This window comes from Pleurodeles waltl, chromosome 9 (assembly GCF_031143425.1).
Source record: "Pleurodeles waltl isolate 20211129_DDA chromosome 9, aPleWal1.hap1.20221129, whole genome shotgun sequence".
Taxonomy (NCBI): Eukaryota; Metazoa; Chordata; class Amphibia; order Caudata; family Salamandridae; genus Pleurodeles; species Pleurodeles waltl.
Window position 1 is genome coordinate 809,506,196 of NC_090448.1, and position 17,399 is coordinate 809,523,594.

At 41.7% G+C, this 17,399-nt stretch overlaps 1 protein-coding gene across 1 annotated transcript in view; it reads right to left on the reverse strand.

Moving 5' to 3' along the window:
* The window catches only part of LOC138260013 (solute carrier family 22 member 20-like), a 407,633-nt gene that overhangs the window by 365,403 nt on the left and 24,831 nt on the right, over positions 1-17,399 (reverse strand). Inside the window, exons 2-3 of the mRNA XM_069208073.1 lie at positions 10,722-10,825; positions 8,534-8,688 (exon numbers count right to left, since the gene is read on the reverse strand). Coding sequence (XP_069064174.1) covers positions 8,534-8,688; positions 10,722-10,825 — 259 coding nt within the window. The remainder of the gene's footprint in view (positions 1-8,533; positions 8,689-10,721; positions 10,826-17,399) is intronic.

A 17,399-nucleotide genomic window follows, 5' to 3' on the forward strand; every position in this document is an offset into this window, starting at 1 on the left:
CGAATGCAGCAGCTAGGCTCATCCTGGACACCCCCGACACAGCAACATTTCCTCCCACCTCTGAGACCTACACTGGCTCCCAGTCAATAAATGCATCACATACAAACTCCTGATCCACGCCTACAAGGCACTTCACAACAAAGGACTGGCAAACCTCAACCTTCTACATACCCAACAGACATCTCTGTTCTTTTCAGCTTGCCCTTGCAGCCGTTCCCAAGATCCAGAAAAGCACGACTGGAAGAAGATCCTTCTCCTACCTCGCATCCCAGACATGGAAAACATGCTGCCTCTCAAACTCAAGCAGTCCGCATCACTGAAGCAGTACAGGAAGGACTTCACGACCTGGCTCCTGGATTGAGCAGTTCGCCCGCAAACAGCACCCTGAGACCCTACGGGTGATTAGCAGCGCTTTAGAAATCACTGAGTGATTGATTGATTGATTGAATCATGTGGTTCTCCTTTCGATTACTCACTTGACCTACACACCTGCTTAATTGCCTCGATACCCTCACAGTTGGCAAGTGGGCTCAACAAATCTACAGAGCATAACGACATAACATAACAACAGATGTTGTAGTGATGTTATCAATGATGCCATAGACCATATCATGACTGATGTAGTATGTGAGGTAATTAGCAGTGCATAGTGGCCTTTGGCCATGCACAGGATGGGGTTGGGCGCAGGGCCTGCATCCAACCTCCTACTTTGGTATCCAATACCAGCGGGCCGCATGGCTAAAGGTGTTACAATATAAAGGATGTCATTTTAAGTAAGGCAAACCTACTGACTTTGTCAAAGGCTCAGAGCACCAAAATAAATAAAGTAGGCATATTGGCTTCATGAATTGCTCAGCATATTAATATCTCTAAAGCGGACCAATTAGCTTTGTGAAAAAATCACAAATAATTATAATCAAATGTATATTATACAAAGTCACACATTATAATGTTTTTTAAAGTGATTTTTTTTAAATTAGTCATTAGTAAAAAAAAAACAGCAATGTGTCTTTGAGCTTTTCTTTTACCGTTATTCAGGTGACAAGGTACAGCCATAGCACCACAAGGAAGTCCTGCAACTCCAGCTCAGAACGCTTTAAAAAATATGATAAGCTTTTCTTATGTCAGAGATTTACTGACCCAGGAGACTTACTGTATTTTTATTTTAATGTTTAAGGGGAGGCTGCTGGACTCCCTGCAGCCTCCAACAACACTATAAAGGCGGTTGGTGGTGCCACTTCCCCTTCTGGGGGGCACCACCAGGAATAAAGAATGTTATTTAAAAATTCCTAGGGCTTTATGGGGCACTGCTTGCCAGGAGCAGTGAATAATAAATGAGCAGCTCCGGCCTCTTATTTATTATTATTCTCTCACCTGGGATATTCACTGCTTTAATTTTTTTAATGGGCCATCCGAAGAGATTGAGGGGTCCACGCAGGCACGAGGTACAGCATTTTTTGATAATATTTTTAACCCAGGGTGCCCACCCAGGACACCTCAAAACATGTTTTACTTTAGGGGTCATGGGGAGAGAAGCAGGGCCCCACAGACCTTCTAACTTCCTGGAAACGGCGCCACTGTATAAGCTGGGCACATTTTATTTTAAATCACTAGGATGCCCTGGTGCCTGCCTGGTGCACCCCCACAACATTGATGTTCGGGCTTTGGGGGAGCCCCGATGCCTTCACAGCCTCACTGGCTCCCCTATCAGCACCCATCCTGTGAGCAGTGGGAGCCGCCATACCTCGCACCCAGTGGGAGCCGCTTTTCTTTCTGCTCCTGCCAGGCAGGAGCAATTCTATTTTTCCCTGCTGCATAGTGGGAGCACAAAAAACTTTCCTGCTCATGCTCCCTTGGGTAGGAAATAGACAGTGTGTCAAGGAATGGGGACCCTGGGACACTGTCACTGAGCCAGCTCCAAGGGAAGTGATCACGGGGCGATAGCAACGCACAGGAGGGAGGGCCCATCTCCCCCTACTAATTTTATTGGCCTCGGAGGGGTGGTGTCCTCTTGGACCTTAAGGAGGCTTTGGGAGGGTGCTGCACACCCCATGCCCATAAGTTTTAACTCAGCCGTGGGGGATGGGGTTCCCTGCCTGGTATTAGCTTTAAAGCCAGAGGCTCTGCCAAAGGCCTCTAGTTCCCCCATCACCACATGCAGGGACGTAGAAGGGTAAGACAAGGTCAAAGGGGCACTGTCTGCATATAGCAAAATGTTTTGTTCCTTGCCCCCATATGGATGCCCAAAATATGTGGATGATTACGTGTTCTGCAAATGGCTCCATGTAAAGGACAAACAGTAAATGTGACAGGGGCAACCCTGTCGGGTTCCCCGAGCGATTGGAAAGGGCCTAGATAAGGACCCATTGACCCACACCCTGACCTTGAGGGAAGCATAGCAACACTGAACCCATTGACAAAAACGCTGTCCCAGGCACAGGCGCGTTAGAACGACGTGGAGATATGGCCACTGCACCCGATCAAAGGACTTCTCTGCATCAATAGACAGGAGAAGAGTCGGGTTGCGAGAATGTTGTGTTTTGTCCATGAGGTGACAAATACTTTTCATGTTATCCTTGCACATAAGGGGCTCATCTATGTGCCACGATGCCTGTAAAACGTTGGCGTCGACATTTAGTAAAGAAATCGGACGATAAAAGGTGCATTGCTTAGGGTCCTTTGCTGCACAAAAACAAATCTGTCTCCAACGTGGGCACCCTTTCACTACGATGCAAAGGTGCCTGCATTGGTGCTAGGCAGCCAAAAGTGTGCCAGCGCAAGAAAATGGCAGGAACGTGCCCTATAATGTTAAGTAGAGAGCATTCCTGCCCTTTCCCTTTCATGCAGCACAACAAGGTGGCTTGCTGCAATGCACTGCGGGAAAGCTTGATAAATATGCCCCACTATCCATAAGTGCAGTATAAAAAATTTTAACGAGTACATGAAAAGTGGGTAAGTGGGTATAGCCCATCCCTCGGTGTGTAACATAAAGGACTTGCTCTGCATAGCCATGTCCTGTTTGTGCAATGCAACTGTGTGCAGTGAGCACGGTCAAGTCCTCTATGTGATGCATACTGGCGCTGCACAGGGCCTTAACGTAACATTTTATATTACATCTCTAACTGCAAACTCAGTGATAAACACAGTGCCTATCAGACAAGTGTGGGACATCATGCAGTTATTTTTTGTCAACATTTTGAGAAATTTCCAGGAAGTTATATAAACGTGCACGAATGACATTATGGGGCATATTTATACTCTGTTTGCGCCGAATGTGCATTGCATATTCAGCGCAAACCGTGCACCATATTTAAACTTTGACGCCCGAGCCCGCGGATGTCAAAATTCCTCTGTGTGCGTAATTTTTGGGATGCAGGAAACTGCCTTGCGTTAATGACATGCAAGGTAGGTGTTCCCGCCCAAAAAATTACTTTCAGGCCTGTGCACCTTATTTATACTCCAGCGACATTTTGACGCACAGGAGGGGGCAGGCCTTAAAAGATGGCGCACAGCCTGATGTGCACTGTTTTTTAACGCCTGGGTCAGGGCAGGCGTTAAGGGACCTGTGGGCTCACTTCCATGGTCTCTGACCATGGAAGGAGTCCAGAGGTGCCCTTTCCTGTCCCCAGGGACAACCCCTGCCACCCTCGTCCACCCCTGGAGGACACCCATGGATGGGGGGACCCATCCCAGGTAAGTACAGGTAAGTATTTTTTTATTTTTTTAAAGTGGCATAGGGGGGCCTAATTTGGGCCCCCCTACATACCACTGTGCCCAATGACCATGCCCAGGGGTCAGAAGTCCCCTGGGCAGGGTAATTGGGCAAGGGGGCATGACTCCTGTCTTTGCTAATAGAGGAGTCATTTCAATGGAGGTTGTACGTCAAAAAATGTCCGGTTTGAGGCATGATTTTTGCCTCAAACCTGACTTGCACCGTTGTTTGCCGCACAACCCCCATTTTCCCCTACGCCGGTGCTGCCTGGTTTGAGTAAATTTTTTTTACTCAGACCAGTCCGCAGCGCCGGCTAACGTCATTCCTTAAATAAGGTGCCCGCATGGTGCGTAGGAAAGGCATTAGCCAGCGTTAAAACTCCTGGCTTAAAAATTATGCAAAATTGCGCAATGCAAAATTTTGTGAACTTCGTCTAATGCAGCAAAATTAAAATGTTCTAACAAGCAGAAACTATTGCCCTTCTCTCCAGCACCTGACATAGGCAAGCACCCTATCCTCAAGTCTGCTTTGCTTTGGCAACCCCAGAGATAGCGAATTCCTGAGGGTCAGTGTGACAGATCATCTTCAGCCCCTCCATGATTTAGGGGGACTGCTGACACCATGACTCGTCATAATAACCACCAGCCTCTGGCAGGCATGGACAGTTCCAGAATGTGTCTCTCCTCTCTGGACCGAGCTAGATACAGCCTGACTGGGCCAAAAGGTCCCTATTTAGGAAGATGTTTAGCTGCCATAAAAGACAAACAATACCTTCTAAGGAATGCACTTCTTGTACAGGCCCTGGGGTGTCAGGCATCTGCATTGATCCATTACTATTTAGGGCTATTTGTCGTTGGCATCTTTTTCGTAACCATATTTAAACCCTTTCTCCTCTCCCTCACCTTTTCTTCTACAAGGTCACTCACTTTGCCTTTACGCTACCCCACTTCAAAGGTTCATAGTTTATTGATTGAGCGAGAATTAGATCACAACTTCAAGAATGTGCAAAATAGCAAGCATAAATACATCATAAAACACAATAGTTAAATACAACTGACAATGGGATACTAAGATAAAACAAGCATTTGCAATGCAATAGTTCACGCATTGGCAAGAGTTAGAGCTGTTGGCATTGTAAATGATAATGACAACCTCGCATTTGGGACCTTATAAATATTTAGCCATGCAGCACATTAAGCATTTATCAGAAATAAACTGCGTTTGTGTATTCCTTCATACAATTGGCATTGGACTGTAATGGTCGGAAAAGCCCCTACAGAGAACAACAGTAAAAATAGCATTTGGAGGAAACATGGCCTAGCAGGCCTTTTATGCCTCACAGGCCTTTTAAATTAAATATAATTTCACTGTGGAGTCAGTGGCACAAGGATGTTGTGACGCAGATCATTACTGGATGTCCCTGTAGAGTCAACAGCAGAAGGTGCAGTATCACTGGTGATGGCTAGATGTCCCTGTAAAATCCAAAACAGAAGCTGGAGTACTACTGGTGGGGGCTAGATGCCCCTGTTGAGCCAACTGAATTAGTAATGCCTTGGGATCAATTATTCTTTTGAATAAAGCGCAGTGCATTACACACGTGCAGGCCAAACAGGACTGTCAGAATACTAATATCAACAAAGCTCTTATAACACAAACTCCTCTCAACTATATATTTAAAAATTCTTTCACCTATGAGAAAATTCAAAGATACACTGAGTGGTAGAAGAGGTATTGATATTTGGGCTTCCTCTCACCCAGTGTGACCCACTAGATTGCCTGAACAGAAAGAGCATATAATTCAAAATGTTTTGGGGGTGGTTCTATTGCCCTAGGACCACCACAGGTTGAGTTAAGAGCAGAAATGTGTTGTAAACCGCATGCCTGCAAAGCATTAGGGGCTGATTTTTCATGAATACATTAAACGTTTATCAGAAATAAAGTGTGTTCATTCAATAGCAGAAGGTGCAGTACCACTGGTGGTGGCTAGGTATCCCATTAACAGAAGATGCAGTACTACTGGTGGTGGCTAGATGTCCTGTTGAGACAATTAAATCAGTAGCACCCTGGAGCAATTCTTTTTTTATGTAGTGCATTACACATCTATCAGCCAGACATAATTGTCAGAATACTAAGAAGGCCCTTACAACACAAACTGTTCTCAGCTGTAGAAACAAATGTTTCAGCTATGAGAGAATTTAAAGCTTCACTGAGTGGTGTAAGATGTTATGATATTTGGGCCACCACAAGGTTGCCTGAACAGAAAGAGCACACCATTCTAAATGTTTTGGGGATGGTCCCCATACTGTAGGACCACCAAAGGCTGAGTTATGGGCACAAACCTGTTGTAAAACTAATGCCTGCAAAGCATTATGGGCTGAATTTCCATGAATACATTAAATCTTTATCAGAAGTAAATTGTCATTGTTCTTAACAGAAGGCGCAGTACCATAAGTGGTGGCTAGATGTTCTTGTCAAGCCCACTAAGTCAGTATTATTATTTTGGAACAATTATTCTCTCAATGTCAAGAGCACATAGCGCATAACATGTCTGCCATGCAGAAATATCAAGGTACCAACAAGGCCATTATAACATAAAATCCTCCTAGCTGTATAAAAAAAAAGAATTCAGCTATAAGAGAAGTTAAACATGCACTAAATGATGGAATAGGTTATGATATTTGTGTCCCCTCTCTCCTAGTGTGACCCACAAGATTGGTTGAACAGAAAGAGCACATCGTTATAAATGTTTTGGGGGTGGTCCCATTGTCCTAGGATCACCGCAGGCTGATTTATGGGCACAACTGTGTGGTAAAACGAAAGCTTGCAGAACATTATGGGTCGAGGTTTCCCGAGTGCAGTGAATATTGTAGTATAGGCTCTCCAGCTGTGTCGGGAGAGTCTGAGGATTCATTCCTAGGGCGATTTCATGTTTATTATAGTGACAAAAAAGTAAAAACCGACAAGTACAACACAACTACTTGTTACTGCTGACTATGTAAAAGGAAGGACCCAGTGGTAGGCAAACGCAAAAAATGAACTGCGAGCTTGAACATGAGTGCTGACAAACACGAGAGGCTGAAAACAAAGAAAAATAGTCCATCCAAACAACAGAAAAACATGTGAGGCGTAAGTTAACTGTACTTGGCCGGTGCTCCTCGGCCAAGTACAGGAAGTGACGTATGGGCTGCCAAACCACTTAGAAGGCAGCACAACAAGAGCAACACTGCCTTCAACCTATTGGAAGAGGCAGGCAGCAGCAGGCGGGGCTCTAAAATCAATGCCTGCACAGATAAAAAATTCTAAATTGCTAATACAAGAATCATGGAGGTGGACCCCACACACATCTATTCACTGTAATATTTTCATCAGTTTTTGTCAGTAAGACCATGCCGCAAAGGGAAACTTGGAGACCAACACCACTACCACTAGTGATAGATCCTCTTGCACATTCTCAGTGCATCAATACGATTTGTAAAACTTAAGCACCGGCATAAGGGGACAATGTACTTACGCCTATGATTAATGTATTTAGGGCAAAAGAACAATACATGTTTCTCGGTTTCCTCAGGGAAATACAAGACCTACATCGTGAGTGCCCCGCATTAGACAAGTCCCACGCAGAAATGTACATAGCAACTGGGTGCGTCCCTTATCTAAATTGTAAAAAGCATTTGCAATGCAATGGGTCTCGCGTTTTCTCGAGTTACAGCTATCACTGTTGTAAACTCCTAACCGGACTTTTCTTGCGACATAAACTGAAAATGAAAACATAAACAGTTTCACATAAGCGAGCCAACGCTGCCATGAGCACGAAGCAGATACCAAAAAGGAAACAGAAGTTGGCTTGCAGTAAAACGTATCGGCAAAAGTGCAATTATCCATGTTACCAGCTGAAGTGCAATTATCCATGTAACTGGCAAAAAGTGCAATCATCCATGTAACCGGCAAAAATGCAATTATCCATGTAACAGGGTCGATGGCATGCAAAGCGCTCAATTACTGCCCAGCGAGATCGCGCTGCCTACGAAATAAAGAGAAAAAATAGTATGTTTTCAGTAATTGGCCAGTGCGCTCCAGGAGGGCTTAACACCAGAAATGCATGAGGTAGGCATGCCTTTCACTAATGAAATCAAGCGAATTTTAAAAGCTAAGCCCATGAACCAACCAAACTGATGGCCTTGGCATGGGCTGCCTACAAAGCCCATAGAGATATTACAACAGGGAGAGAACGCTTTGCATGCTCGACCCTAAAAAGAGCAAAATGGCATGCGCTGGGTGGTTGTCATCTAAGAACTCTGCCTTGGGTGCAAGTTTGTGAATTAAGAAGCACCTAGTGAGCCTATCTGTGTGGCTTGGCTGGTCATTTTTGACAGCACCTCTTTCCCAGTATCTTTGTTAGTGCATATCCAGTGCAGGTCCAATGCTCAAAGTGCATGGATGACTCATGATCGATGCATGGATGGATGAGTGAGTGCGTGGATGGAGGTATCCATTCATCCACCAATTGTGCGCAGACAACATGTGATCGATGCCTGGATGGATGAGAGAGTGCGTTGTATGGAAGCATCCATTCATCAACCAATTGTGCACAGGTGACAAATGATCGATGCATGGATGGATAAGTAAGTGTACCGATGGAAGCATCCATTCATCAACCAATTGAATCATTGTTGCATTCAAAATGTCAATACAATAAATCACTTAAACACACTGGTCAATGAACATGCACTTTCACTTATAAGCCAGATCCTTTAGTTTTGACAGTACTTATTCCTACTTTTCTTCGCCCTGCTTTACTAAAATGTTATTTTTTCTACTCACTTAGAGAGATCGAGCTGAGGTGGAGTCCGGAGAAAGCCATGCCTGTCAGGAAACGGAAAGAGCAGTAGAGGATGAAGGATGGCAGGAAAGCCGCACAAGTGCCAGCAACACTCATCTGCAGGTAGGACAAGATAATCAAGGCGCGCCGTCCAAACCTGTGTCCATTGCCACGTGAACATGACAAGAGGGAAAGATAGCAAGAGCACAGTCTCAGGGTCAAACGTTAAACTCTCTTAAAACTGGAAAAGTAAAACATTTATAAAAGATTATGCTAAGTCTGGGTGGGGCGGGGGACAACACCTTGCAAACCTAAAGAGGCATAGCTGCTAATCGATATTCTATAATTAGAAAGCAATATTTGTCTCCCAAAGTCAACCATGCGGACTCATCAGAAAAGGAAGTGGGAACACCTCTGACTTCTCGCAAATACTTTGATGTTACCTACAAGACTAGGGCCAGATGTAGCAAGCAGTTTTGCCCATTCTGTGTCTATGGGAAAATGTGTTCGCACATATGGCCCTAGATTAATAAACAAATAAATGAGTCCTCCCTGTGTTTAGGAAGACAAAGGTGGACTTTTCTTTAGGGAATTCAGGAAATATTCTGCCAGTTTGACACCTCATAAAGGCTGTATAGAGACATATGATTGGCCCTCACTAATTCTTACTGATTTTTAGTATTAGAGGCACCAACAGGACAAGCAGGGCCAGATGTAGTAGGGGCTGAAGCTACGCAGAGCAGCAAATCAATTTGCTGCGCTGTGTTGAATGAACAGGAGAGAGCAAAACTGTGCCATGTTTACTAAAAAATGGCTCAGTTCTTCTCTTTCCCTGAGCTGGATCATCTTTTCACAATTTGTTATGCAGGAAAGAGTACCTTCCAGTACAAAATCTATGCTTTCAGGAATTCTCCTCTTTGCATGCATTCTGTATCCTACAGCACACATTCTAAGTTAAAAAAAAAAAAAAGAAATGGGAAAATTTCTCCTCATTATGCCTGCCCCAGGTACATGCAGGATTCTGGTACAGATCCCTGTCTACAATCCTTTGGAGGTAGGAATTTGCATCAAAACCCATAGGTGGTTGCATAGGAAATCCCATACACCATCCATGAAACTCCCCTTGACACAAAGCAAGGCAAGGCAAAGAATGAGTTACAATAGTAGCTAATACTCATATGTAGTCCAGTGACTCAATATCCATACTCCAAAAGTGTTAAGACTGGTGCATACACTGTGGATCCAGCTACCTCAGAACCCAAAGCGGTCTATGTGATAGAATACATACACGTTTCATCAAACTAATGTGCACAAAGTACAACCAGTTTGGGCTGAAAGTAGTCCAAAACGATGAAAAATATCCAAGGGTCTTGAAGTGTGTTTGTTTCCAAAACTTTATTATTCTTAGGTTGTTTGTCACCAATGTTCAATCGTATACATTTACGAATGTTGGTGACTTGCAAACTGGGTTCTAGACTATGATTGTAGATTGTATTATGGCTACAAGTCCTCAGTCAACATACCGTCATCTCCACTATTTTATTCAAATAGACAAGGTGGAAAAACTGTCCTCCATTACCTTGGCAAAGAAAGTATGGATGTAAAAATTGACTTTGGCTATCTGATTGCTGTTTTATGTATAAGAAACCACATATGCTTTACCTTGAGAAAGTCCTGTTAGGGGTGAAACACGTCAGCTGTGGATGTCCAATTGTTCATGATTAAACAAGAAGGCTGAAGTTTTGGAATTTAACACACTTCAAGACCCTTGGATGGTTTTCATCTTTTGGACTACATTCAGACCGAACTGGTGGAATTGTTTACAGTATTAATGTGTGCACTCTAGTTTGATAAATCTGGGGCAAAGCAGAGCCTTGCATTGTCTTGCGTTGCTTTGGAATATAATCCAATGCAAATTGTGAGTTACGTTGGATTGTAAAGCCCATCAGTAGACTTTGCATTGTGGGCTGCATTAATAAAAAGTAATGCAAACCCGAAGCAAAGTTGTTTTAAATCTGGGCCTTAAACTCTCACTATCCCACTCAGCGCTAACACCATGAATTTAGCATCATAGGGCAGACATCTTTTTTTTAGCAGTAAGGCTGACTATGTCCTTGCAGAGATACCTGGTCAGGGAGGCATAGGTGAGAATTTGGAGAACAAAGAAGCAAGACGGAAATGAGCAAGTACCTGTCTGCCAGACGTCCAAACACAATAGCACCCAGCAAGACCCCAGCCATGAACACAGACTGCGACAACTGCCGCAGGTCCTGCAGGTTACACACCAAGTCCCACTGTAAGAGTCAAAGAGAGAAAAGAGGAGCCAGAGGCGGTTTCAGATTAGTTCATTTTCCCTCCACGGGGTTTGTTTCATGAAAGCAGGAGTTTGACAGTTTCTTAGCAGATCGTGTTCCACTAGGGCAATACCATGGGCTTCCCTTTTTTTAGGACTGACTAATTTTACTTGGAACTGTGCATGCGATAATCACATTTGGCAGCATGGTGTATAAAAAATAAGCTCAGTACATTCAGAGGCGTAGTCTATGCTAATATGTACGACACTGTTCTTGATTACAACATAGATGTGATAGCGCGTCCAGTCCTTATAAATTAGTTATACTTGGACACGCCGGAGGTCGGTGAACCTTTTGACCTGGTTGAGCTCTCCTCATCCAAAGAATTGTCAGATCCCTCAAATCAAAAATCAATAATCATTTATAATCAATAACCAATACTCAATTAGTGATCAATCAACAAATTAGTTAAACAGAAAATCTATAATTAAACACACCATGACCTTTCAGTCGTGAATAGCCACACTCGTTTAATAAAAGTTAATGAGTTTATTTCCCTATATTAACAAAGCTAACACAATGTAAGTAAGTCTCAAAATGAAATGATACACATATACGAACATTACTGGCTGTCCATAGCGACGGAAGAAACGCAATCTACGCAAAACTTGGATTATAATGCACTCAGCTATAGCAATGCAAATCACTAATAAAAGTAACTGAATTTGGCTAATTGCATACATCGGTCAGCATAACAAGATTTCAATTCAGCATGGTGCATCAAATGAATACCTCAACTAACCTCTGATTAGCATTGGCATGTGGGGCTTCATGCAAAAATGAATTTCATCAACACAAATTTAGAAAACTTCTAGCTTAGGCTCTGTCAAAATAAGCAGTTGGTACCTAAGAAGGAAAATACAATGAAAAGTTCATTTTATCCTTTTATAATTACCAAATATAATCAGCATTCAAGATAAGTCTTCGTCCTTCAGGTACCGGTTCGATCAGCATGGGGCAGACTTCAAAGGGGCAAAGTTTAAGGTAAGTTTTCCTTGCAGCAGCAAGGAAAGTGGGGGGGCAAAAGTTATTATATGGGCAAGGCAAAGTAAAGTCAAAGTTAAAGTCTCTAGGGTGAGAATTCTTTAAAGTCTCTCTCTGGGATAGAGAAAAGGCATCAAAGTGCCATCAAAATGGCTTCTCAAATCTGGCTTCAAAATGGCATCAAAGAACATGGCTGGCTTCTCTTCGTCCGGTGGGATTAAATAAGAAACGTTCCAAATTCTTCAGGTTCTTCCATTGGAGGGTCCATGGGGTGGTTTCTCTTTAACCAGTGAATAGTGTCTTTTCTCTTAATGCTCATCTACGCATAAGGTGTCCTTGGAGTTTTGGAACACAAGTAGCAACAAAGTTGCCAATTAATTTTGCATCAGTGTCCTCACTATCTGCACCTGCAGAAACTGACCTTGCTTCAAAGGGGATGAAAGTTGCCTAGCACGCAACTTTATGATAAGTGTATTAGTCATTCTACTGGAAAAATACAGATTTTAAAGGTTAAAAACACGTCTTTGTTAATACAAGTGAAAGCTACGCAGTTAAAATTGAGACCAGGCGACTAGGCCAAAGCATCTGCTAAATTTAAGCTAAGCATCTAACAGTTTAACAAGAAAATCATAGAATATAGCTTCAATTATGACACATTCATACATTTGTCGATTTTCATGATTAATTAAGCTTGTTTATACTAATGGCGAACTACTTCGTGGCACATTTTTCTACATACATTATTTTTCTTTGCTAAAATCACATTGTCTTATACGGTTTTGTTACATGATATATGAATGTTTGTTAGTCTTGCTTTTTCTGCTTCATCAATCCCTCCTCTGATGACTAATTATGTCATCACATTAAATCTTTCACAAATTTTATTTAATTAAAATTCTGTTTCAATAATTTTGCAGTTCAATCATTTCACATTTCCGTTTTACTCCCTTTGATTTTTCACTGTATAATTTTACCATTTCCTTTTGTTCTTTCTTTTCAATTCTTCTCTTGTTTCTTGATTTCAGTATTTTAATAGCTTTCCATATTCCCCAAATACCTATTAAGCAAATTAGTATTATTAATATCCCTTTTACTATTTTCAGTAATATTCAGTTCCAAATGTTGCTGAGCCAATTTCACACGGAAGCAAATCCTTTTCCAACCTTTTCCCATACTCCTGGTTCTTTCAGTTCTTTCAAATCTGTACTATTGTTAGTTAAATTTGTAAGCATATTTCTAATTTGTTTACTGTTGTTTGGTATATAAGAGCAACAGTGACGTGCACTAAGCATTTTGCAAACGCCGCCATTCATTGCTAAAAGAATGTCTAAAGCAAGCTGATTTTGAAGAGTCATAGCTCTTTCTGCAGCAACTTCAGTATCCATCAGGATCATTGCTCCTGAGAAATTTGTCAGCATGTTATCCACAATAGTAGACAACTTTTGTATTTTGATTGAATTCAATATAACTCCTACTGAAGGAATTATTGCTCCAAATATGTCTCCTCCCACACCAGAAGCTGTCTCCCTTTTCTGAATACGATGTAATTCAGAGAGCTTTGGAAATTTCTTTAAGTCATCTAGTTGATAAATCTTTGGAAATACTATTCCCAAATAACATCTCCCATACCATCCCTTTGGAAGACGATAATAGGCATTGAGTCCACAAATATAATATACTCCTGGAGTAGCTGGATCTAGGCCATTCAACATCAACGTCCATTTATTCTGGAATAAAAACACATGTTTACGTTCACTCGTTCCTACAAAGATTGTGTCATAATATGATTTAGGTCTATATATACAAAGTTTCGCTATGTGTAATGCATCTAAAGCTAGTTTCCCTTGTGTCTTTATTGTGGCAAAAGCATAGTTGTCTACAGATGTCCTTTTATGTAATTCCTTTTCTAATTTTTCCTTTACCATTTTCCTTCTATCTTCAGTGTGGTCTAAAAAGCTTTTCTCTACGGGTGAAAGTAAGCATGTAAGATTTTCTTTATGAGTGTGAACTGTGGAAAAAGGTGATAATGGTTCAAAGAAACCTCTAACTAATTTTATGTAATAATCTCTTGCTACTTTGCTCAAATACTCAATTATGGGGACATATGAAAATACGACATCATGATTGGAATAGAAGTATTGAATATACTCCTGGCCATAAAATCTGGTTAGTAACAAACTACATGTTATTCCATACGTAAGGGGCATGCTATGATATGTCACCCCTTCTATTACTGATGTAGGGATTTGTGTACATATATAACAATCTTTTGCGTCCATTGTCTCAACATACTCATTCAGCAAGCGATAGAAAACATTAGATGAGAGTTCTTTCTTGTCATTAGTATAGTCATGTAAGTATTTTTCGTCTCGTTCGAGTTTCTCCAAAGGAGTTAATTCAGTAGTAATTTTAAAAATAGAAGCATCATTCGCGTCTCTTTCATTCCCTCCATGCATTCCAAGAATTATTGCAATGATTATTAGTACACATGTAATTATTAGACCTATTCACATGTATTACAATATTTCATCTTATGTCCTTGTGTAGTATTGTCTGTCATGATCTATAGAGAATCAGAAAGTTGAAGATACTTTATCAAATCAAATTTGCAGATATATATATATGTAGGATCAAGGAGGTCAAAGTTCACACAGTTTTCTTTAACAGCTTAGTCTCTTATCGGTTTAGCAGCTTTGTATCAAAATCGGTTTCAAAAGTCAATCAGGTTATCAATGTCTTATTCGGTAATGTTCATGAAATTCACTTTTCAAGTACCAAAGTGTTGTTTTGCTTCTTCGTTTTCAAGACTAAGAGATGGAAATTCGTCTGACCAATCGTTAGTGGCTGTGTACGCCCATTCTGGACCAGAATATCTTCTGCTCGCTATTCTTTTCCTTTTCAATTTTGCATCTCCTTTTGATTCCCTTTCGCTTATGTCTTGTTCTTTGGCTGTGTCTTTTTCTTCATTCAATGTTGTTATGATAGACACTTGTTTTCTTTTCTCTTTCAATTTTGGCCATTTGTTTTCATTTAATGTTTCTTTAGTCTTTGATTTCACTGGTGATATGCTTTGTCTCCGTTTCACGTTGCTTTCACCTGATGGACCTGCAACCGGTTCTGGAAGAATTGGAACAATTTCGCTTTGCTCTGTCTTGTCTCCTTCCCCTAGGAGGTCAATCAGGTTTTCTCCTTCTTTTCCCGTATCGTCTGCTTCTGGGAAAGCCTTCCTCTTATTAGGCTGTCCTGCTTCTTCACCTGAGATAGGGTCTTTGTCACCTCCTGAGGCTTCTTCTCTGTTGTCCTCAAAAGGATCGACTGAGTCTTCCTCAGAGAATATTTATTCCGTCTCAATTTCTTCTTGCTCGTTTTCAGGCTCTCTTCGTTCTGTCTCAGTGCCTAGTACTTTCCTGTTAGTTGTTGGTAACTTCAGTGCTTCAATTTCCTCTTCTGTGGGACACGTCACCCTTTTCGTGTGACTGGCATGAATCCAGTTGGGAACTCCCGCACACTTCACAGCGGTGGTAGTTGTCAGAATCACTTGAAAAGGTCCTTTCCAACGGGGTTCCAAACACGACTTTCTCACGTGCTTCTTTACCACAACCAAGTCACCTGCTTTCAGGGCGTGTCCTGGACCTTGGATCTGTGGCAAGGTAGTTGCCTCTACCTGGTGAGAAAAAGAGCGAACCACATCAGCCAGACCTTTGCAGTAGTCCAATACCATATCATCTGTAATATTTACAAGGGCATTCACAGGAACTGCCGGAAGTCTCATGGCTCTGCCCATGAGTATTTCATGTGGTGATAGTACAGTTTTTCTATCAGTTGTGTTTCTCATTGACATTAACACCAAAGGCAACGCGTCAGGCCATTTCAAGTTTGTGGATGCGCATATTTTCGTCATTCTTGATTTCAGCGTGCCATTCATTTGCTCCATTAGTCCTGATGCTTCAGGGCGGTAGCTACAAAGCAACTTTTGTTCAATGTTCAGTGCTGCACATAGCAATTTGATTACTTCGTTATTGAAGTGACTTCCCCTATCTGATTCTAAAGAGATCGGAAATCCGAAACGTGTTATTAGTTCTCTCAAGAGTAGTTTTGCAACTGTGAGACTGTCATTTCTGCGTGTAGGGTATGCTTCAATCCAGTGACTAAAAATACACACAATCACCAACACATATTTCAATCCTGCATGCATAGGCATCTCAATGAAATCCATTTGCATCCTGCTGAATGGCCCACCTGCTCTTCCAATGTGGCTCAAATTTACTAAGGTTCCCTTCCCTGCGTTCTTTTGTTGGCAAATGACGCAACAATGGCAAACTGCTTCAGCAACTTGGCGAAAGTTGGGATTAAACCAATTAATTTTGAATAATCTAATCATGGCATCTCTTCCAATGTGTGCTTGTCCATGATATAACCTAGCTATTTGCATCAAAATACTGTCTGGGAAAACTAATCTCCCTTCACTTGAAACCCACAAATCATCTGGTTTCTTTACGTATTGTAATTTACTCCATGAGAGTTTTTCATCCTTACTAACATTATTTTGTAGGAATTTCAATTCTTCTATTGTGTCTACAACTTTTAGAGGAAAGGCTTCACTTGGTTCAAGTTCTGGCTCACTTATCAAATTCCATTCGTCTCTGAGCAATATACAGTACAATGCGCAAAACCTTGCGATTTGATCTGCATATCCATTTCCCAAAGAAACAAAGTCTTGTGATTTCAAGTGTGCACTGCATTTTACCACTGCTACTTCTCCTGGTAACTGGATAGCATGTAACAATTCTCTTATTCTTTCACCATTTTTCACTGGTGATCCTGAAGAGGTCATAAAGCCTCTTTGTGACCACAATTGTCCAAAATCATGCACTATTCCAAATCCGTAATTACTGTCAGTGTAAATGGTGACTTTCATTAATGCAGAAAGTTGGCACGCTCTAGTAAGGGCTACTAGTTCCGCTACTTGTGCAGAATAAATTCCTTGAAGCCAAGATGCTTCCAGAACACCAGTTATTGTACATACAGCATTTCCTGCTTTCAATATTCCTGGTGCATCTCTTTAACATAAACCATCAACAAAAATAATCTGGTCATTTTCTTCCAATCGAGTATCTTTGATATCAGGTCTTGGTTTAGTACAAAATTCAGTCACTTGAAGACAGTCATGCTCAATCATCGGCGTTTTCAATGTCAACATTTTCACTGGGAAACAAAGTTGCTGGATTTAACATAGTGCATCTTTTTAACTGCACATTAGGTGATCCCAAAATTATTGTCTCGTACCTTGTAAGCCTAGCACCAGTCATGTACTGTGTTCGGGAACATGTCAAAAGTATTTCGACTGAGTGAGGGACCATAACTGTTAAAGGATGTCCCATCACTATTCCTTCACTTTGATTCAGGCTCATACCAACTGCTGCTGCAGCACGCAAGCATCCTGGTAAGGCTGCTGCGACTGGGTCCAAAGTAGCTGAACAATATGCTACTGGTCTGTTTATGCCACCATGGGCTTGAGTGAAGACAGACA